At 50.3% G+C, this 23,364-nt stretch overlaps 1 protein-coding gene across 9 annotated transcripts in view; it reads right to left on the minus strand.

The window, feature by feature from the left end:
• TBC1D9B (TBC1 domain family member 9B) overlaps nt 1-15,046 on the minus strand; it is a 44,250-nt gene extending 29,204 nt beyond the window's left edge. For all 9 annotated transcript variants that reach the window (XM_082453437.1, XM_082453436.1, XM_082453435.1 and 6 more), the window contains exons 1-5: nt 14,850-15,046; nt 11,727-11,837; nt 7,353-7,471; nt 2,554-2,782; nt 1,266-1,524 (exon numbers count right to left, since the gene is read on the minus strand). In XM_082453437.1, the coding sequence (XP_082309563.1) occupies nt 1,266-1,524; nt 2,554-2,782; nt 7,353-7,471; nt 11,727-11,837; nt 14,850-14,967 (836 nt within the window). In that variant the 5' untranslated portion in view covers nt 14,968-15,046. The remainder of the gene's footprint in view (nt 1-1,265; nt 1,525-2,553; nt 2,783-7,352; nt 7,472-11,726; nt 11,838-14,849) is intronic.
• Nucleotides 15,047-23,364: the final 8,318 nt, after the last annotated feature.

The following is a 23,364-nucleotide window of genomic DNA, read 5'->3' on the forward strand; positions in this document are numbered from 1 at the left end:
CGGTACTGAGGGTGGGTAGTGCCCAGAGGGTGCCTGCACCCGCCCCGCCGCTTCTCACTAGAAGACCAGCCCCACCTAGAAACTCAGACATGGCCTCCCGACAGGCAGGTGTGGAGTCAAGACTAAAACACAGGGTGCTGGGATTTCCCCAGCGGTCCAGTGGTTAAGACTCCGTGCTTCCACTGCAGAGGGCATGGGTTCGATCCCTGGTAGGGGAACTAAGATTCCACATGCCGCGTGGTGCAGCCAAAAGAAAAAAACACAGGGTGCTGTTGCTCAACGGAAATGCACACTCGCCAGTCCGATGGCTGTGTGAGGCAGGGGCCCAGTAGCCAGTTCCTCGCCCCTGCGGTGGCCCTGTCCTCGTAAACATCTCTCTCTTCCCAGCCCCATGGGGGCCGCTAGCAGCCTGAGCTCGGCCTGGCAGGCACACCTCGATGGACAATGCCAGAGACTATCAAGTCCGGCCCTGCTCATTTTCTTTCTGGAAGGTTCTGAAAGCCACCGTGTCACTCGCATCAGGAAAGTAACATCCTTGGACAGCGTTCTGGTCCTGAAGATGCACCCAAGAGTCTGGGCCTAGGCCACAGTCTCTGCGCACACAGGTGTGAATCTGGCTGTGGGACCCAGGGGCTCAGGGAATCTCTGAGCTCCTGGCTGGCTTACAGGTTTCCCCTGAAGCTGCAATGGAAGAGTGAGAACGGAGTGCTCCGGAGGGGCCAGCCCCAGTGAATCATTCCTCTGTCTACCAATTCCCACAGACAGGGTGGCAGAGACCTCAGACCTGCGCAGGGCTGTCTCCTGGGGCCTGGGGTCAGGGCCCAGGGGTCCTGAGAAGAGCTGTCAATCATGGCGGGATGGAGGTGGTGTACCCTGAGCTGGGATTCTGAAGCTTTCCCAAAGAGGCCTCTGGGGATGCCCTGGTTGACGTGGTGGGGTGCCTGTCCTGGGCTCCACTGCTCACTTAGGGCTAAGGCACTGGGGCCTGGGGCAAGCTGCTCTACCTCCCTGTGCCTCAGCTTCCTGTCTGAGACCAAGGAGCCTGCGAGAGCCTCCCCACCCCAGGGCTTCGAGAAGTAACGCATGAAGAACTCCCTCCACGTCAGTGTCAGCGGTAGGTTTTTCAGGATGACGCCTCCGTGAATCTCCTGGTGCCCTCCCCACTATCGAAAACCACCCCTTTACCTGGCCCCCTTTCCACGCAGGGAGCCTGTGAAGGGTGAGGAGGGCAGGTCCCTGCTGGGGGTGGGGGAGGCGCAACGCACCGCTTCAGAGCCGAGATGTTCCTGTGTGGCCGGGGGGGCCTGGGCAGTGCTTTGTCTTCCAGGAAGCCCTCGCTGTCCAGTAGCTGCCGCATGGCCAGGTTGGCCAGCTGCTCCATGAGCTTGAAGGTCTCGCTGATGTTGAGGAACATGGAGAAGAAGAGCTCCTGGTCCCGGGTGTCCACACGGATGCTCTCAGGGAAGAGCAGCGTGGCGTTCTTCTCCAGCCGTGTGACGTCCACCCACTGCACCACCAGGCTCACTGGACACCAGAGGGGACAGACACACCATCAGGTCAAACCAGCTGGAGGGCTGGGCAGGCAGGCTCCTGACTCCTGCCTGGGCCTAGAACCCACCTGGGGGAGTGGGCAGCATTTATTACCCCCCCAGCCCCCGTGCCTGAGCCTAGCTATGCTGGGACACCAGCTCCACGAGGAGGGACTGGGCCGTCCTGGGCCAACCCAGTGCCCAGCCCCGAGAATCTCCTGGGTTTGCCCACCGAACGGCTAAAGGATGAGATGAATGAACAAACAGGTGAGCTAGCTGAGACCCTGGACTTGAGAAGCCCCACCTAGTGGGAGCGCACTGATGTGGGAACAAGTCACGACATGGTGTGACCAGCACAGAGAGGACACTGGCCCCTGCCTGACGAGGAGATGCAAAGGTGGGAGAAAGGCAGCAGAGGTCGTGACAGGTGTGTGTGCATGGCTGGGAGCCGGCCTTGCTGGGCCCAGGAAAGGCCACACTGAGAGCAGCTAAAGCCCTGGGGGCTCTTTCTGGGGGCGACATGGCAGCAGAGTGCACTGGCTGGGAGTCTGCCTTTTGTCCTGAGGCCAGGGCTTCCTGTGGGGAGGGACCTGCAGCAGGTGGCTGCAGGGGCACACGTCCAAGGCACCATGTAACCTGGAGCCGCTCAGGGACGATCGGTGCCCTGGCACTCTACTTGAAAGAGGGGAGGCCCTGTGCAGAAAGTCACTATGTGAAGAACTGTGCTGGTTGATGTATACATGACAGGAGCCCCCAAGAGCCCGGTGATGCCTGGTTCAAGTCTGGAGTTCTGGTCGTGGGCCACTAGGTTCTGGGGAGACCCTCTGGTGGGTGTGTGGGGACAGAATATCCGGGGGCCGAGGAGGGATAGCCCTCAGGAACTCCGACAGTCTGGGGAGGCGGTACACTTTCTAGAGGCGAGGTCGAGGGCGAGGGCAGAGGAGGATGCCCTGAGGATGACGGGGCCAGCTGGGGGACTGGGTCTAGGGGGGACACAGGGGGCGCTCCCGCTGCCTGCACTCACCCTCCTTGCCCAGCAGGAAGGAGTAGAAGCACAGGTGGTTGACGGTCAGGTAGAGCCAGCCCTGCCGCGGCACGCGGCCCTTCCAGTAGCTGCAGGAGTAGTAGTTGACCAGCTTCTCTCCCTCGGGCATCCCAAACTGCTTCCGCATTTTCAGCTCGGCCTCCTTGAATTTCCCAGGGTCCTCATCTCCCTGGGGCTGCAGGTTCTTGTTCTCTTCTGCGATGATGCCCTGTAGGAGGACAAGGGGACTGGTTCCCGCAGGGAACTCAAGTGGTGGGACCCAGGACTCTTGGACGCTGGCCCAAAGGCCACAAGCAGGCAGGCCTGTCGTCTGCTCTGGCCAGACAGATGCTGGGCAAGTTCCCCTAACTCTCTGAGCTATTATCTCTACTGGATCAGAGAAGGGAACTTTTAAATTTACATTTTAGTTATTTTAATGTAAATATCTGAAAAATATAATACATAAACATGGTAAAAAAATGCAAGTAGTAGAAAAGTGTGTTCAGTAAGAAGGGAGTCTCCATCTCCTCTGCTGTTGTAGCCACTTTGTTTCCTCCCAGACAGGCTGTCACTGATGCACCTTTAAGCAAATACATGCAATCTGCTCTTTCCCCTCTTTCTTTGCCCAAATGGGATCTTGCTGTGGCACTGTTCTGTGACGTGCATTTCTTGTGACAGTGTCTTGGGGGATGTTCTGTACTTGATACTGCCCCCCACACACACCAGGGGGCTCCTGCCTCTTGCCCCCGCTCAAGGCCCACAGACCAGCTGCAGGACCCACCCAGCTCAGGACCTACCCAGCTCAGGGTCCAGAGACCAGCCACAGGTCCCACCCAGCTCAGGGCATATCTATGCTGTATCCCGCCAGCATCTTCACTGGGCTCAGCGTGCCCAGAGACATCACCCTGGGCCACAAAGCCAACCCCAAACCTCCTGGGGTAAAACAGGTTCTTAGCGCATTTGGCTCAAAATGTACATGCAGATCTTCCAGGGGGATGATGACTTGATAAGCTAAAGTAATTCAAGGCAAGTGTTGCGGCCCAGACTGCTGCTTCTGCTGAGCCTCCTGGCAGCCTCGAATTCCTGTATCCATGAGCAGGGAGAACAGCCAGGAGTTGGGGTGAGGACCCAAAGGTAAGGTGTACCTCCATCTCAGTATAGCCAGTACCACTGTAGCTGCAACAACTCCAACCTCTTCTCTCTCTCAAGCTGCCTCTGGTGCCTCCCCAGAACACTACTGCAGGAACTAGCTCTATGTCTGGGAAAGAGGCTCTGGCAAAACACCCTTCTCGTTATTAAGGCCCTTGCCCTTGTCTTCTCCTGCCCTCAAATGCACCTACTGGGAGGTTGGGGAAGGGGTCCCACCAGTGGAAAGGTGGGCCCCAGACAGCCTGTGGGCCGTCACGGCACCCTGTCCGCCGTCACGGCACCCTGTCCCTCAGGCCACCTTCCTGGGTCTCAGCTGGCAGCCCCCTCTCCCCACTCCTTCAGCTGCACCTGGGAGACCCCCAAGCAGGGAGCAGAGGGGCTGACACTCTGCTTTGCATTTTCCTCTGCATTGTCTGCTGGCCTCTACTCAGGAGTAATGGTCCTCACCAATGGGAATGAACGGCCTGGCTCACAGGACTGGGATTTTGTTTGTTGGCTGATACAACTGGACTGTAAAAATCACTGGGCAGATTTTAAATTACTGATTCAATTTCTGTAATAGTTTTAGGCATATTCAAGTTTCCTATTTCTTTGTGAGCCTCAGTTTAAGTTCTATTATGTGGTAGACCAAATAATAGCCCCCCCCAAAGATGTTTACATCCCAATCCCCAGAAGGGTTGAGAGAGACTGACTGGTTGACTGAAGAGGCCATGCTGCTGGCATTCAAGAGAAAGGTTAAGGGCCAAGAATCACAGAATACAAGGCTCCTGAAAGCTGGAAAAGGCAAGGAAACAGATTCTCCCCTTAGAGCCTCCACGAGTCAGCCCTGCCAATTCCTCGATTTTAGTCTGTGAGATTCATTTCAGACTTCTGACCTCCGGAACTGTAAGAAAAGGAACTTGTGTTGTTTTAAGCCACTAAGTTTATGGTAACTTGTTACAATAGCAACTGGAAACTAAAACATATTATTTTAAGAGTGTCCCTCTTGTCTCACTTCTTACAATTTACGGGCTTAAAGCTGTTTATGGCATTCTCTTTCTCTCTTTTTTTTTAAGATCTTTTTGATGTGGACCACTTTTAAAGTCTTTATTGAATTTGTTACAACATTGCTTCTGTTTTATGTTTTGGTTTTGTGGCCACGAGGCATGTGGGATCTTAGCTCCTGGACCAGGGATCAAACCCACACCCCCTGCACTGGAAGGTGAAGTCTTAACCACTGGACCACCAGGGAAGTCCCCTTACTCTCTTTTTTCTTAACCCTGCTTTTATTTATTTATTTTTATTTTTATTTAAAAAATTTATTTATTTTACTTAGTTTTGGCTGCATTGGGTCTTCGTTGCTGCACGTGGGCTTTCTCTAGTTGTGGTGAGCGGGGGCTACTCTTTTTGTTGCGGTGCGCGGGCTTCTCATTGCGGTGGCTTCTCTTGTTGCAGAGCACAGGCTCTAGGCGCACGGGTTTCAGTATTGTGGCACGCGGGCTCAGTAGTTGTGGCTCACGTGCTCTAGAGCACAGGCTCAGTAGTTGTGGCGCACAGGCTTAGCTGCTCCGCAGCATGTGGGATCATTCTGGACCAGGGCTTGAACCCGTGTCCCCTGCACTGGCAGGCGGATTCTTAACCACTGCGCCACCAGGGAAGCCCCTAACCTTGATTTTTAAATAGATGCTCTCATATTTCATTCCCAACATCACTTATTTGAGGTTTCTCTCTTTTGTCCTGGATCACTTTTGCCACAGGTTTGTTTATATTTTACATGTTTTTGGACAGATGTTTTTTACATCTGTTGCTTTTCTGTATCATTCCTTTGTTTTCTAAGGAATTAACTTCTTCCCTTTGTTACAGGCATACCCTGAAGATACTGCAGGTTTGGTTCTGAACCATAGCAATAAAGCAAATATCGCATTAAAGCAAGTCACAAATTTTTTGGTTTCCCAGTGCATATAGAAGTTACGTCTACACTATACTGTAGTATATTAAATACTCAGTAGCATTATGTCTAAAAAAATAAGGTACCTATCTTAATTAAAAAATACTTTATTGCTAAAAAACTGCTAACTATAATCTGAGCCTTCAGCGAATAGTAATTTTTTTGTGATAACTATATTTCCTTCTTTCTAATTTCCTGGTTTCTCTGGCGTTCTAACTTACTGAATTGGACACCTGGCTCATTAATTTCCACCCTTTCTTCTTTTCCTCACATTATAAAACATAAAATGTAAGGCTTTAAATTTCCTTCTGTGTGCTGCTTTTGCTACATCTCACAAATTCTGATAAACAGTAGTATTTCCATAATTGTCCAGTTCTCAGTTTTTTTTTTTTTTTTTTTTGTGGCCTCGCATCTTACAGGATCTTAGTTCCCTGACCAGGGATTGAACCTGGGCCCCAGCAGTGAAAGTGCCAAGTCCTAACCACTGGATGGCCTGGGGATTCCCTCAATATTTTCTAATTTCCATTTTTTCCTTTGACTCATCTAGAACTTTATTCTGTTTTGTTGGTTAGTTTGTTTGGGCCTGGCGTAACGGAAACATTCCATAATGTTGCTGTTATTATTATTATTGCCCAGCTGGCTCATTAGGAGAGTGAAGACTTGCCTCTGCTCTCTTTGTCTATTTTCCTGGAACTAGAAAGGCAACACAGGTCCCACCCTGAACCCCAAGGTACACAGAGAACTGCTGAGGAACTCTTGGTGTCATCTGCCCAGGTCTAGGAGGTTCTGGCATAATGAAGTCACAAGGGCTTGCCCAACGTAAGTTTGCATCATGAAACTTTGACCTGGTAACTGCCCTCTGAGGAATCTAACCCAAGGCAATAATCCAACAGAAAGAAAAAGACACACACACACACACACACACACACACACACACACACTCAGATAAATGCTCATTATGTAATTATTCCCTAAAGAGGAAACAATCTAAACATCACTGTGCTAAGCTTTCACACATTGCTACAATCTTCATAATTATTTTGCTAGCTGTAAAATATTCCACTAAGAATACCACATATGACTTACCAAGTCCCCTGAATATAAGGTGCTCAGCCCAGTACTCTAAAGAAAATACTCAATAACTGCTATGTTAGCAAGTATGAGCGCTCTCAATTTGCAGAGGGAAGAACAGCTGCTTCCCCTCTTACCTTGGGACTGGGAGGCATTGTTTCCAGCCTTTTTGCTGACAGTGTTGCAGAGAACATCCTGATACATACATCACTCTGGACATACGAATACACTGCAGCGTAAATTCCAAGGAATGGAATTGCTGGGTCAAAGTGTCTGTGCATTCTGAAGTAACGTTAGTTTTATAATAGAAATATACTTTAAATTATCCTGTCATTTCCAACTTCTTCCTCTGTTGGCCAAGAACTGGCTATCAGAGTTGTGTATCTGCATATTTGCTGAGGCCCTTTGCAGGGAATGGAAACTCTCAGCTAAGCTTAAACTCCGGTGGCTGGCCAGTAGATGGGGCCTGCATACAATGAGTTCAACTGCCCCTTTCAACACTAAAAGAAGAAGATCAGACCCTTCGTTTCCATCTCTGTTTAATGGGGGAAAGAACTACATGGTGTTGTCTGAAAGTTATAGAAGATGACAAAGGTGAACGCTGGTAGCCCAGAAAAGGGAGTGAGAACCAGTAGTGGAAAGTGAATCTTACGTGTATCTTGCCCTTGACGAAGGTGGTGATATCTTCCTCATTGTCAAAGATGGACAGTGTCTGGAGTAAGTTATTTTCCAGCCATTCCCAGTGTTTTGTGATCTCTTTGCGGGAAGAACCTAGGGAGGTTTGGTGGCATAAAGAAAAGGAAAATCATAAAATCACCAGGCCTTAAACATAAACTCAAGAGAGATTAAAATGGGTGACCTAATTTGCTATACCAAAGTGACTACAATCTTTGAGCTGCTTACTCTTTCCTTCTTTATGTATATGACAGAAGTCATAAATGGTCCTGATAAAAACACAAAATAAAAAAATTCAGATAGAATTACAGAGTCATGAGGAAAATAAAGCCTCAATTTCCCTCTAATGCCCAGAGTTAAGAGTGACTGCTAGTTTCCTCTGTGTCCTACCAGAAATAGTCTATACATTTGCAGGTTTGCTTACTTACTTTTCTTCGAGATAAGAGGACTTAATGTGGTCTTCCACGTACAGGTGATTAGCCAGACACAGTCAGACTTGGTATAGGTGACTGCGGCTCTCCTGAGAATTTAGGCATCCACAGATGGCAGCTGGAGCTTCCTGGAGGACTCCAGGCCCCTGGTTGGCTGGTCTCCTGCTGGGCCAGAGGTGCCCATCCCTCTCTCTGAAGCCAGATGCCCCACCCAGGTCTTTGCCTCCTCCTCCTCATCCCAGTTCACAACCCAACCTGGATCCCGTCTCTTCCAGGAACCCCTGTCTGACCCTTTCAGTGTCTGGCTGGCCCGCAGTGTCTGCCCCACCTGGGAGGGGGTCCCTGTCCTCCTCAGGGAGGCGTCCTTGTGGGCACTGTAGGCCCAGTGGAAACGGGAGAACTCAGAGAGGCAGCCCATTGCCACTCCCAAAGAGTGAGGCAGCTGTTTTCTCTGCCCCCATCAGGGAATTGGGAAAAGGGGCCCCAGGAGGAGAATTGAAGGGATGAGGGAAGTCCCTGCCGGGCCTGGCTTCCGCTGCCCCTCTGGCACCCCACTTTTTGGGGTTTTTCATGTGTCTGGCATGGGGTTTTTGCACTTAAGAACTCTTCTCTGAATGAATTAACACAAGAACAAGAAAAGGAGTGAAGGCTCTGCTTCCTTTTCAGCATCCTGGGGTGGGACAGTCTGTGGACTGCAAGCACCCGGAAGGCCCAGCGGCTTCTGTGACCACGGAAGGCCCACACACTCGGCATGGAGGGAGCGCCAGCGAAGACATGAGTCCGACATGACTGTGGACCGCAGACATTTTTTGCTGGGCGCCCGATCCCTGGACACCCCATCCTTCACTACCTGGCTACAACTTTTCCAACAGCTGAAGACTCAGCTCTGACCCCGCCCTGGCCAGGCTGAGCTGGTCCCTGTCATCTCCTCTGGCCCAGGCATCTGCTCATTGCTCTGTCACATGTCACAGTCCAGCCTGACTTGGTTAGGGTCGATTTGTTTGTTTCTTTACATTGTCCCAAGAGGTTCACCACCCTAACAAGCAATTCCACAGAAAGACCCTCTCCCATGGGTCTGTGGGAGGATGCCCATGTGAAAATGATTAAACCCAGAATCATACAACTAACAGTGATAATCATAACAATAGATAACTGTAAATAGAAATTACCTCTGGAAGTTCCTAAATCATCCATAAATTATTTTTGTTTTCATTTTTCTTTGTGTATCTATTATGGCCTCCTTTCCCTAGTGCACAGAGGCCAAGGTCTAGTTGTTAGGTGAAGGGAGTTCTTTCTTTCTTGCTCTTTTTGCCAAGAACCCACATTTGAATTTGGAAGTTGGATTTGCATGTGATGCAACCCTCTTACACACATGTTCCTGGCAGCCTAAAACAGGGGAATTTTGTCCACAATGCCTGTGTGGATCTGTCTGCACTTTAATTATAAATATTTACATATATTCACTTAAAAGAATTATTAGTTAAAAGCAACTCAATCTTCATTTAGCACTAAGTAAACACTGAAACTATGCCATCTCTATGCTAGGTACTGGGACTAAAAAATATAATAGCTAATTAAATTATTAAGTGCTATTTCTGTTTTCCAGAACTTTTTATGGATTATCTTATTTGATTCTTAGAGCACCCTGGAGACAGGTACAGTTATTTTCATTTCATAGGATGAAGCTGAGGCACAGAGAGGCTGAGTGTGTTGCCCAAGGTCACCGAGCTGGGAAGTGACCACACCATAACGCTGATCCACGCTGCCCAGCTGCAGAACCTGCCCACACCCTCTGGGAATTGCTGGCCTAGTGGGAGAGCCAGAGAGCCTTCAGTGCAAAAGTGCCGGTGGAGACATGGCAAGTCTAGAGGAGGGAGAAGGGTAGCTACATGAGTCTGGAGAATCTGGGAAGGTTTTCCATAGGATGTGCCATCTGCGTAGGTACTCAACAGAGCAGGAGGAGGTAAAGTGGACATGGGGCGACGCTGTAGGTACACCAGCCAGGACAGGTACGGTTAAGAACTTCAGGCCCTGCAAGTGTCTTGTCTGGCCGAAGGCCAGGTGTGAGCTGGTGGGGGGAGGAAGACAGAAATGAAGGCAGGCAGACCCTGAAAAGTCCTTTAATGGCAGTCTAAGGAGTTGAGATTCAGTGGCAGGTGTCAGTAAGTGTCTGCTTTTGGAGAGCTGAAGAGAGGTGGTGGGTAGAAACAGAGAGGCATGAGCAGATGAGCACAGGGGCCTGACCAGGGCAGGGGCTCCACAGTGCAGCTGGGTCCCTCCCCAGCAGCAGGCCCTGATGCCACCAATGGGGTTCCCACAAGGCCCCCCAGAGTAGCCACACTCCTCTCTCCCCACAGAGAGGCTGCTCTCACTGCCACTGCCCCTCTCCACCTGCTTCCTGAGAAGGAACACCTTGAGACAAAGATGAACATCTCAAGGGCCCATTTTAGAGTGAAGCGTCTCATCTTAGCCCAGGCACACACCAACTGCCCTGGGCCCTACCACATAGGAAGCCTCTCTCCTGCGAGTGCCCCACTCTGGGCACCCTGGTGCCTTCACCCCTTAACCTCTCCCCCAGCCCCCCAAGCTGGAGTCCAGCTGTGAACACTCCCAACACCTCTTCTCAGGTCTCCAAGGAAAACCATTATCCTGGGGGACAGTGACACTGTGGCTTCTAGCACAGAGAGATATTCAGCACAGTGGACACGAACAGGTGCTCTGGGTCTGATCTGTGGTTCTGTGTGACTTTGGGCAGGTTACTTAACCCCTCTGGGCCACCGTTTCCTCATCTTCAAAATGGGGAAAATCAAAGTTCCACCTTCTGGAGTTGTTGGGAGGTTCACATGTCTGGCATGCAGGAAGTGCTGTCTGAGTGCCAGCTATGACTGCTGTTTTATCCCAGGGACCTCAGCCAGGCTGGTCCAGCTGAAAGGGGACTTCCTCCTGGACTCTTGGGAGGGTGGGTGTGTCCTCCGAGGAGGACAGCTACCGGCGATTCTCGTTATTCACAGTGGTTATGTTCTACAAAGTCTCCTGGAACACTGAATTTGCCAGTACTGCTCCCAGGGGAGCTACAGGGCTAAGTTCGTGCGAGCCTCTGGTCACAACATTTTCACCAACCGATCAATACACTACTTTGCCTTATATGTCTTTCTGCTTAAAGACACCTCATTTAATATATATTTTTAATACCCTAGCATTGAACTCACAGCCAGAAGCACTGTAACTCATGCCTGAACGAAGCTCATCTAACTCGTATTTCTCCATAAGGCACATCACAGCTTCCCGCGCTTAAAAACACCACACAGCACTTCAGCACTATACCTGGGGCCATTTTAAACAGCAAAGTCACCAACAGATAACACAAAATGTGAAAAGCATGGTGCTTAGACTTCTAAAAGGAGACGTGTTTATGGTTTGAGAGCTGAAACAAGAAGGCAGAAGGATGCCTTGTTCCACCTCAGCTGGGAACCTGTGTGTCTGGTGACTCAAATTTTTCATTGCTCTGCAGACACACATTTCCACAGATGTCCACAAATGACCCCAAAAGTACCACAAGTATTGATTTTGGGGTTTACAGATCACTTTTAGTGAGTAGGTGAATTAAAAAATATGTAGTCCATGAATAATGATCGGCTGTATCCACCTTGAGAAAAGGTTAGCAGGAGAACATGGACACTGCCCAAGGCCAAGCCCTCAGAGAGGCACGCAGGGCTTCGTGGGGCCCATGTCCGCTTGTCCTGCATCTGTGCACAGCTGAGCTGCCTTCCTAAGCTGGATGTTGGCCTGGGCTGTGCTGTCTGAACAAGGGGCTGCGTCAGGTTCTCAGTGGGCCATGTCCAGTGCAGGAATGCAGGCTGCGTCCCCTCCCTCTCTGGGGCAGGCCCTGCCCAGCACCCCTCGTGATTCAGGGCACCTACCGCACGCCACTGTCCAGTAGACCTGCGAGTCCTGGGTCTGGTGCAGGATGCGGTAAGGGGCCACCCGGGCGCTCGAGTCCAGCACCACATCCAGGGTGCCCACGAGAAGACCTGGCAACAGGGCAGAGAGAGGGGAGGGTGAGGGAGGGCTGTGCTGAGAGCTGGGCCTGGCCGGAGGCAGCCATGAGGGTAGCACTGCCCCCAAAGCCCCAGCCCAGAGGGTGAAACAACTTACATTACCCTGGTCCACTAAATTACTTCTTTTTCCTCAAAGGCCTTCAGCCAGTGTCTGATCCCTATCAAAAAATCCCCTCCCACTTCTTCCTGGAAGCTTCTGCTTGTCCTCCTGACTCAGACACACTTGCAGGCAGGGGCAGATTCATGTTTTATGGGGCCCAAAGCTTAGATGATCTGGGAGGCCCTCTTCAAGAAAAATACAAAATCAGGTTTGAAAACAAGTATTTCTTCAGAATGAGAAAGTACAACAATGACAATTAAAAACAAAACAACAATACTACAAATATCACAAAATCCAGAAAAATAATATAATATGTTTCATTAACTGCCAGACACATCTCTTAAGACATGTTTGTCTGACATGTGCGGCCTTTTTGGCTGTGTACTCTGATGCCTTTTTCATAAGACAATGATTTTGTAACATCATTTTCCACATCAACGACAGGAGCATAATGTAGCCTCAAAAGTCATGAATAAAAAGAACATGCAAATTTTTAGAATTGTCCAATTTAGGAAAACACCGATCCCGTTTTGGTTTTTTTTTCCATCTCTGAACTGAAGCATTTTAGGGCATTTCAAGTTTTCCTTCTCATCACAATGTCATCGACATTTGACAATGTCACTATTTCCCCAATAAATTAGAGGAAATGTCTACCTTTTACCACTATTCGATTCATTCTTCTTCATTAATTGAATTACCCAGCTACATAAAAGCCTGTCCATTGTTCCTATTTGAAACTTATTTTTTCCTTTTCATGAAGTGCTACTTTTGGTATGATCTGAAAATATTTTGTTACCATTTTCCTGTGGATATCAGAATAATTTCTATTGATTTTATTGCTCGATTTTAACACTTCTGTTTCATATTCCATTTTTAATTTGATTTTCCCCCCTCCAGTCGCTAATAAATAAAATAACCAGTTACAAAAGAAGGTACTCTTCACATACATCCAAGTCAGGAGTCTGTAATCTCTCCCTTGTTTTACTGAAATGTTCTAAAATGCCTCTCTAAATTGCAGTTAAAGTGGCATATTCAAGCCTTATCACTGTTTGGAATAAACTGCTTTTTACTGTTTGTGTTGAGGTTTCTCTTCTGGTCTCAGAAATTTTATTTTAATTCCTATATTGTTGGCATATCCATATTGCAAGACTTGAAAACTTTTTAATGGGCAGGCCATCTCATCACACTCTTCAATGAAGAACCTAGGTTGGTATCTGTTTTTAAAAGACAGCTTGAATAAAACCACATCACTAACTGTTCCTCCCCCAGGGAGACAGCGGTCAGGAAGCCACGATGTCCATGATGGCACAGGGAAGGCCATGCCAGAGGCCATGCCAGGACTCACCAAACCTAGCTGGAGCAGAGAGTTCAAGGTGTGGTTACCAGGGGGGACCTGGGGAGCTCTGCCTTGGGGGACATGGAGAGATGAGTGTGGTAGAAAGGGCCTTCTCTGTACAGGAAAGCAGAGCACAGAGGGACCCACCCACCTGCTGAGATGATCTGTGGAGAAACAGAGCACAGAACAAGCACTGAAATCTGACACAACGGTATGCTGCTGCAACCAAAGATACTGGTCGCCCAAGCATTGCTTTTCTACATGTGCTTCAAGGTTGACCACTGGTCAGTCTCTCCAGAGGGGCTGCTGTGTAACCTCCACTGAACAGCCTAGTCCAGGAGGCAGGTCCAGCACTGGCTCCTGTGATTCTAGAGGCCTCTGGGAGGGAGCTCAAGGCACCGAAGGGAACAGGTTTCTTGGGAATGGTACAGTCTCTTCCACATCTGGAGGTGTGGCCCAGAAAAGACTGACGGAAGAGCTCTCCTATGGGAAGCTTCTATCTGCATCTGGTAGGACTGCATTAGCTGCTAATGTTGAAAATTAGGACATTTCACAGAAAATTCTCTTGATAACTGGAAGACCTGTCAACATTGGGCCTGAGGTCCTAAATGGCAACAATGGGCCACCCAAGGAGCGCAGGCACTGGTCTGGCCCTAAGACTGACCCAGGTCTGCTTGGGAGTGCCTGGGGCAGGTCCTGGAGCATGAGGGACCTTGGACAACACCCATAGAGGGAATGCCCAACAGGCATCCCCTGGATCCCAAATGCCACACACTCCAGGAGGTGCCTGTCTGGTCTAGTCCTGTGTAGTACCCAGACGGGCAAAGAGGCACCTTGGCTGGTTCACCGGAACACATATACTGGTGATTCGGCTAAGCCTCGGTCTGCAGCTCCAACGCACCAAGAAGCAGGAAAGGTGGGTGAGGAGAAGCTGGAGGGATGGGGGCTGAGGCCAGCAGCAGCTGGGAGGAACTCTGATCTTGCTGAAAAGGCAATTCTTTGGTGAGTTGGGAATGAAGGAGGCAAAAGAAAACGAATGCTTGTGTCACTTGACCCCTCCTCAGAGGCACTTGGAGAAACTAAAGCAGAAGCAGGGGACCGGAAGATCTCGCGGACTTTCAGCTGTGAAATCCCCTTCCAGGAAGCTGCACACGCCTCCGCTAAGCACCGGGAAGCTCACGGGCAGCGAGTCCGGGCAGAGGCGGCCTCCAGCCTTCTCTTGGCTGCCCTGGTTGACCGAAGTCTCCCCACCCGCCTCCTAACGCAAGCGCATCTGTCTTCCTCGAGTCCCTGGCCCCGTCCTCACCTCGCACCACCCCACCCCGTCCCTGCCTCCCACCCGCGGTTCGCGTTCCTACCTCCCACCCCCCAACTCAGTGCCGGCCTCGCGCCCCCAGGCCCCCGCCGCACGCGCTGACGTGCGCGTCCGCAGTGACGCGCCGAGGCTGGGCCTGTCCTGGGCCGCTCGTCCTGGGCCCCGCCGCCCGGCGCCCCCTCCTCGCCCGCCCCGCTGCGGCGCCCACAGGCCCGGCCGCCGCGCGCCTCTCACCCGTGAGGCCGCCGCCCTTGCCGTGGCCCCGGCGCCGCTGCAGCACGAAGAAGGGGTTGGCCCGCTCCGTCACCCACAGCGCGTTGGCCACCAGCACCTCCTCCGGGCCCAGCCACATCGCGGCGCCGTTCACACCGGGCCGTGGCCGGCCAGGCGGAAGCGCCGCCGCAGTCGCCGCGCGGAGCCGAGCGGGCGGGGCGGGGCGAGGCGAGCGGGCGGCGCCCCCTGGCGGCCGCCGGGACCAGCGGGCCCTTCGGGCTCGCTGGGCGCTCCGCTCTCCCCACCCGGCCCCGCCCACCCGCCCAGTTCTCGAGCCACAGGCCGGCTTAGCCCGGCCGTGTCCGCTTCCCTTTCGCCCTTCTCGCTGCAGGCCCCTGAGCTGCAGCCTCATCTAGGAGGAGCGGCCAGGTGCCGGGGCTACGGGCCTCTGGCCGGAATGGTTGAGTCCACGGTCCACAGATAGCAGGGCTTCTGACCTTTTGTAAAAAACCATCCAGGGTTTGCGGGAAAATGTAGAGAAACAGCATTTGGAGATACAGTTTTGGCTGATTGTTCAGGGCAAGCCAGTGCGTGTTAACATTGGAAAGGGTGGCTGGAAAAGGGTTAGTTGATTGTGGTAACTCAATTTTGGCACTTGGGCCTAAGACGAAGAGAACCTCCGGGAGCCCAGGACAGGTTGTCAGGAAGCCCTGAGGCTGGCAGGGTCCTCAGAAAGCAGTGCAGTCCCTCACTTGATAGATGGGGTCACTGAGGCTGAGTGGTCTTGGGGTCGGGGGCAGGGCCTGCCCTGGGGCCAGCAGGGTCTTCTGAACGGGCATGGGGCGGGCAGCAAAGGGAGGCTGGGGATGTGGATCTCCGCTCTCCCAGTGCTGGCCTGTAGGGGTCGACCGCCTCACAGTCCAAACATTGACCCTTTTGAGTGAAAGAGGGAGCAGTTAATGCCGTCTGGGGCAATAGGCATGAATCCAGAATATCTAGGGCTAATTGGGATGCAGGATCTGGCCTGAGGCCGCCAGAATCCGGCAGGAGGCCAGAGGGAAGGGGGCACTTTAGAATCATCCCTGCAGGCTTAAGGTGTTTTTTTGTTTGTTTGTTTTTTTATAAATTTATTTATTGTTGGCTGGTTGGGTCTTTGTTGCTGCGTGGGCTTATCTCTCATTGCGTTGAGTGGGGGCTACTCCGCTGCAGTGCGCGGGCTTCTCATTGCGGTGGCTTCTCTTGTTGTGGAGCACGGGCTCTAGGCGTGCGGGCTTCAGTCGTTGTGGTGCACGGGCTCAGTAGTTGTGGCTCGCGGGCTCTAGAGCACAGGCTCCGTAGTTGTGGCGCACGGGCTTAGTTGCTCCACCGCATGTGGGATCTTCCTGGACCAGGGCTCGAACCCGTGTCCCCTGCATTGGCAGGCAGATTCTTGACCACTGCGCCACCAAGGAAACCCTGGTTGTCTTTTTGATTGTTGAGCTGTAAGAGTTATTTGTATATTCTAGATACTAGACTGTTATTGGATATATGCTATTAAGGCTACTTTCATTATTTTAAATCCAATCCCCACTCATTTACCCTACGAGGTAGATGTTTTAAGATCCACATTAAAGAGATAAAACTGAAATCCAGACAGGTGAAGTGATTTGCCAATTTCATACTAATAAGTGGCAGAGGTAATATTAATGTCCAGACCTTTAAGGTTCCAACTCTATTCTACATGTATTGGACATTTGCTGTTTTTGCCCCAACATCCTTTTCTTCCTGTGCAGCATCATGATTTTGCTGTGGCAACCACACCTTACAACTCTCAGCTCCTATCTTTCAGGTGAAGCTGAATGCACTCCTGGGCTGCAGAAGTAGAGCCCATGTTGGCCTTAGCTAATGGCACATTCTACCTCTGTGACCATAGTGGTTCGGTGATGTCCATGTGCTTCCAACCAAGCCAATCAGGGTCAAGGAGATGCCATTCTGGTCCCCTGGGGAAGTAAACCAGCTCTTGTGCTGATGGGGCTACGACCTCTCTGAGCCTGAGAATGCAGTTTACTTGGAGGAAGCAAGGCTAGCAAATGTGTCCTGGTGTCAGTGTTTGAGGGCCAAACCATGCTATAAGTGACGTAAGCATACCCATGGCATTTAAGCTTTTGTGAGACACTATACTTCTCTTTGGCTTAAGCCAGTTTGGGTTGGGGTTTCTGACATTTGTAACCAAGAGTCCTCACTGATACAGGTTACCACCAACAGTACTCCATGTGGCCAATGCATCTTTTTCAATAGGTTTTTATTGAAGTGGTTATATTAGCAAATCCCACACATACAGGTATACACTATTGGAATATAGGTATATACCATACAATTTTACTACTTAATTATACTTAAATCAACCATACATTTCAAAGGGCTAAGATCTGATTGCCAAGAAGTCAGCTCACATTCTACTTGCAGGTGCCTGTGTTCTAGACAAAGTAACCCCCCTATAGTGAACCCCCAAATTAAGCTAATGATCAATTTTGCTTCTTGGATATTTGATGTGTGTTCTTTACGGCACAAGCTATCCAATGGTGAATTAATTTTAAGTGCAGTTTCCCTTTCATCCCTCAAGGTGAACAATGTCATTAGCTACATTTAGGTATATCCCAAGCCTCCCCCACCCCAAATTACCTTTGCTACAGTTAGAAAAATAATTTTGTAACCCACCCTCTGAGAGGTTGTGCATAGTTAGCAGGAACCCAGAGTAAGAGGAACTCTTTGAGTGACCTAAATATGAAAGCAGTAACTTTGATATGAGTATAAAAGCTACTGAAGGGTAAAAAAACTATTGTGACATATGTGGCCTAGGACTTGGACCAACTCCTTCTCTTGTACAGGAACAGGATTGTTCTATTAGGTGATGGTGTTCCCCATATTCCAAATAGCATGTCCTAGCTTGGAGTCTTTTCCTGTTTCTGTAATCACACTGGTCAAGTTTCCTTAGCCAGAGCCTTGCTGCTCAGAAGTAGACCCTGCTTTCCATTCTCAGCTTAAGACACCAGATTCTGGCCCCAAGCATGGTCCGAGGGTGCCCCTCATCCAGCTGGGTCAGCAAGACAGGCCTGGGCTGCTAGGGGATGAACAGACATAGTGCCCTCTCCACTCCTCTCTAGGATGGCACGTGTCGTCTCAGGCTGGGCACCCAGCAAAGGAGCTGGGACTCTGGCACTGGCCGCACCTACTGACCTGGTCCACGTGGGATGCAGTGGCAGTAAGCAGTAGGCAGTTAGCCTTTCTGCTTAGGAACAGCTTACTCACCTGGGAAAGAAATGGCCTGAGGTGTGATAGTCTACCTACCCCACATCTTTTGTATTCCACAAACATCTTGGCTCAGTACCGCCCAGTCACTAGAAAACCCCTTTAATATCACATAGTGTAAATATCCTTGGACCAAATTATGGATGAAGGATAGTTCTAAGAGCAAATTAGAGTTCACTTTGTGTTGGGTTAAATTTGTAAAAAATAGCTCAGAACATTCATCTGTAACTAATAGCTGTAAAGAGAGCTGGAGAGAGAGGGTGATAATCTGCTGAGGGGTAAGGAGCTGATGAAGGCCAGTCAGACTTGCCAGATGACCGGCATGCCCCTTCCTTACACACATGCCTGCCCAAGTGGGCTGGTGACAAATGAGCTGTTTCAGCCCAGCATTAAACGAGGGGGGGACCCTAGAAGCTGTGTCCCAGGGGATCAAGGGCCCACTGCAGCTGAGAAAAAGGTGCTAATGACATCCTCCAGCTCTTGGCTTTTCCACAGAAGAAGAATGTGTGTGGTTTGTAAAGGTGCTTACAGCTGAGCTGGACGCCACCCTTGGCTTGGGCATGCATGCTCTGGCAGCTGCCTCCGAGCCACCAGCAATGCTTCCCCAGGCCTGTTGTTTCTGAGAAAGTCACTCCTTTCAGGCTGCCAAGCTGGGTCTGTGTCACCTCAAACCTCCGTCTTTTTGTGTATGTGCATGTGGAAGAGTCAGTGGGAGGGACCAGGAAAGCCTGGGACAGGTCTGAGTGACTCCAACTGCACTGAATCCTTCTGAAACTTTAATTCTCAAGTTTGTATGAAGTTCAACGTTTCTTTGTTTTTTGTTTGTCATAAATTATCTTCCCCCTTCCCCAAGTCGGAGTGAAGAAAAAAGTGGCTTGAGCTATGGTGGAACTGCGAGGCAAAACCCCAGGTAAATCCCAGGTTACAGACTGGGGCCCACCCCAGGGCCTCGTGAGACCATTAGAACCAAGTCTTGGGCAGACGTGTCCTTTTAGCAGTCGAGACCGGCGGCATCGCCTCCCCTCCGTGGTCACTGAAGGCTGGTGGGACGCAGCTCTGGAGAACACAGGTGACTGCTTTTACCCCATGTCTGGTGAGGACCCACTGGACTCTCTTCTTCAAGGCTCAGTCTTTTGGGATCTTTCAGGGCACCCCTAAGAAAGAGGGCAAACCTCCTGACTTGACTTCCAGAGGAGTGATAGAAGCTGGCCAGTTGGGGACACGGCCCCTGTGGGAGAAACCCTTCTCCCTGGTTGTGGGAACTGGCATGCTTTGCTTTTCCTGCTGCTTTGCAGGACAGTAAAAAAAAAAAGCACAATTCCATGAAGGAAACACAGGCACCTTACCTCTGTATCCTTCTTTCTGAATTTTCTCTGATGTTATGAAACAAAATCTTTAAGGCGTTTTCCAGTCCTGCTGAAAGGATCTTAACCATCTACGGATGTCAAATGAACCTGTATACTCGACATTTCATTTCATCCTTTTCCAAATGGACTTTGGAATGATTTACCAACAAAGCCAAAAGAAAAGGCAACACTAGATGCATCCCACTTGTAACAACTGCCTTTAACAGGGAAGAGACACTTATTTTAAGCTGTGGGTGTCAACTCCCATATGTGGAGTCGGGAGTGAATGCTGAGTTTAATAACTCCAAACCCCATCTCTGGGCGTGAGTGAGGCTGCTCCTGGCATGGCAGTGAGGTGAACACCACTTTTCTTGAATAGGGAAGTTACACTCCGTGGTTTTTCTAAATCAGTTGCTGTCTATAGCCCCTTCTGTCCTTATATTTATCAGTGTCCCCAGGGCTTTATCCCAAGCCTGGTTCTCAAATCACTGGGCAGTTTTCACCCCATTCTGGTTTCCATCATCATCAGAACTTAGCTTAGGAACCGCAGGCCTGGCTGGACACCCACTCTGGGAGAGTCTAACTCCAGTGAGTGTGTGTGGGAGGGGGGAGAGGGAGAGATTTGGGGCACCTGTGGGACTGGATTACATGGAGACTACTTTGGTAGGTCTAGGTGACGTGTACATTTAAAACACAGCTTCCCAGGATTCTGAGGCACAGAGGGGCCACACACTGACCACCCTTGCCTCACCAAACCACTGCCTGAGATCCAAGGTTACATCTCCGTGCCTCCCCTAGAGGTCCTGCCAGCCCCCAGATCTAAAGTGTCCCCACAAGGGCTCTCTCTCCCTGTGTCCCACCAACAACCACTGGGTCACCAAGACCGGCGCCTGGGCTTCCTCTTCAATCTCATGGCTCCCTCCTTTCCCACTGTCAGACCCCAGCACTCAGGCATTGCAGGGCCTACCCGGCTCACCCTGACCCCATCTCCCTCTCTTTCCAAAACAGAGGTTTGGGCCCTCCCCACAGCAAAGCCGTCCCTGCCCAGGAGGTGAAACCCACGGCCTTGCTGGTCTCAGCTTTTCTTGGCCTGTCTTCACTGGGGTGTATCATCCTCGGTAACCACAGGTCCTGTTGGTGGGGTCCCTGTGCTGCACCGCCCCCTTCCATCTAGGCCCTGAAACCCCCTCTTCACCATTCACCATCATTTCATTTGGGCTCATATCCTAGTTGGTTGTTAATGTGCCAGTTCCCATAACAGCCAAAATTTTAATGATCACTGGATCCACCTTAACTCCCTGTATGTGTGTTTGGTACATAGTGAGAACTTACTACCTTTTTCCTTCTAAATGCTGCTTCCTGGAAATAGTGCTTTTGTTTCACGACATTTATGAGCAGCAACCATTGTCAAGGTGACCTGACATTAACACCATCTCCTTGTTTTCCTACAGCAGAACCACTGCCTAGATAATAAAGGTGAACAGCAAGCAAGATAACATTTTGATTTTTCTTCAATTAAAACCAGTTTCATTTAACATGTAGATCAAGGAAAGAACTGGATGTGAGGGGTAATAAAAATAGAAGAGCTTATGAAATCCACAGGAAATATCAAGTTAGTCAAATTTAGTAATCCTATTTTGCTTAAACCCTTTGCGGCCGCATCTTTTGGAAGCTAGGCTGTTGCATGCATCAGTTCAAACTGGTGTTCAGGGAAGTGCTTCATGATGTTCCTCTGAGCCAGGCCTGAGGAGGGACCAGGAGATGGAGCCTTTCTTCAAAAGTGGGACTCACCAGACTTTGCCAGGTGGTATTAACCACCTGGTGATGGAACTTGTCTTCCCCTGAGGGGGTAGAGGCAGGCAGCCCTCGACAGACACGCTGCCCGCTCACACCACCAAGCCCGACCCTTGTACTGCGGGCAGCTTGGCTGTTATCTGGCCAGGCGCCTCTCTGCTCTCCCGAAAATAACAGGAAAGGAGGGCTATGGGCAGTTCTTCCCTTAGGAAGTTAAAAATCACCAAATTGTAAGCGTTTGCATTTTAACTGTCACAACCGAATTCCTCACAGATCAGCTGACGGTTCTGGCTGCTCCGGACATTGCTCCACCCTCGTCCTGTGGTGCCTGCTGGTTCTGTACCCAGCTCGGCCTGGAGACAGGGTGGAGGCCTTGCCAGGAGGAAGAGGCTGGAGCCAGGCCCAGCTCAGAGCAGTCCACTGGAGGGACAGAGGGTTTATGGTGTAAGAAGCTCACTCCTCTGCCCCTTCACTCTTCAAATAGTACTCCCCGCCCCCTTCCCCCCAAAGCCCACAAAAAACAATCAGAGGTTATCATATTATTCCTGGCTAATGATCACTGCAGCCGGAAGACTTACAACAACTGAGATACTCATACAGGGCAGAAGCGCCTCTCCACACCCCAACTTTGCCACATGGCCAAGGCACTCGGCCCCCCGCACCGCAAGCTTCTCACGGGCAGGACTGCCCATGGTGAGAAGTGCATTCTCACAAAGCTCACAGGGCAAGCAGCCCTGGTGTCCCACCCACTGCCAGGGTCCCAAGGGTGGCTGGGCCGAGGCTTTACCCTCGGCACAGCAGCCAGTGAAGCTCTGTTGTTTGGGATGAAAAATGCTACCCTCGCTATTCCTGGAGTATATGACCTCCCTGGAGAAGTTACTGCCTCTCCTGACAAAGGCAGGACATTCTCTAGCTGAGCAGGAAAGTGGCCCCAATTTTTAGGAAAAGGGTGTTGAGCTGGGATCTGAAGCACTATGCTGAGAGAATTCGCCTGTCGGAAATGCCTCCTTGGTTATTTGACAGTGAATGTGTGCCTAGATTTACCAGAAATTCAAATATTATATTAATAGGTGGACTTTTAGGCACCTGAATATTTAATTTCATCCCAAGTAATTTCATTTCTTTTCAGTAATGTCTGGAGTGAAATTTAATGTATATGCTTTTTTTTTTAATATATATGAAATGTAGTATTTGTTTTATTTATTTATTTATTTATTTATTTATTTATTTATTTATTTATTTATGGCTGCCTTGGGTCTTTGTTGCTGCGCGCAGGCTTTCTCTAGTTGCGGCGAGTGGGGGCTACTCTTCATTGCAGTGCGCAGGCTTCTCATTGCAGTGGCTTCTCTTGTTGTGGAGCACGGGCTCTAAGCACGCGGGCTTCAGTAGTTGTGGCATGCAGGCTCAGTAGTTGTGGCTCGCGGGCTCTAGGTGCGTGGGCTCAGTAGTTGTGGCGCACGGGCTTAGTTGCTCTGTGGCATGTGGGATCTTCTCAGCCCAGGGCTCGAACCCGTGTCCCCTGCATTGGCGGGTGCATTCTTAACCACTGCGCCACCAGGGAAGCCCCTGTATATACTTTTGTAAGATTGTACTAATCAGAAGAAAACACTCCATTCGGATCTGAGTTCTGGTTCAGGAAAACAAGGTCATGGTAGGGATGACATAGTCAGAACTGAGCCATTTTCTCTGTCAGGTGAGCCAAACCAAATATAAATGCAGGTGAGTGTCTGGAACCTCTGGCAGACCGAGTTCTAATCTCCTTGAGACATATTGTCTCACTGTAAAGCCAGTGGGGCAAACCTGTCTCTCCGAATAGTGCTCTCTTGGAACTGTTTATCAAAAATATTTTTACAGTACAAAGACTATAGTACAAAGGAAAACCAAACAAAAGCCCTTGGTTAAAGGTAAAAAGAAAAAGCTGCTACAACCTCAAAACTCTGCACTGTTCCAGCCTCAAATGATAATAACATGCTGCTGGTCACTCGGAGGTGACGTCACTCCCTGGTTCTCTGAGGGGTTTTGTTCCAGGTACAACTGTGTCTGAGGCATCTTAGCGACACATCACAAGAGGAGAAGCCAGCTGCACACGAAAAATGGCAAGTGTTCAC

Source organism: Balaenoptera physalus (genome assembly GCF_965194825.1).
Source record: "Balaenoptera physalus genome assembly, chromosome: 3".
Taxonomy (NCBI): domain Eukaryota; kingdom Metazoa; phylum Chordata; class Mammalia; order Artiodactyla; family Balaenopteridae; genus Balaenoptera; species Balaenoptera physalus.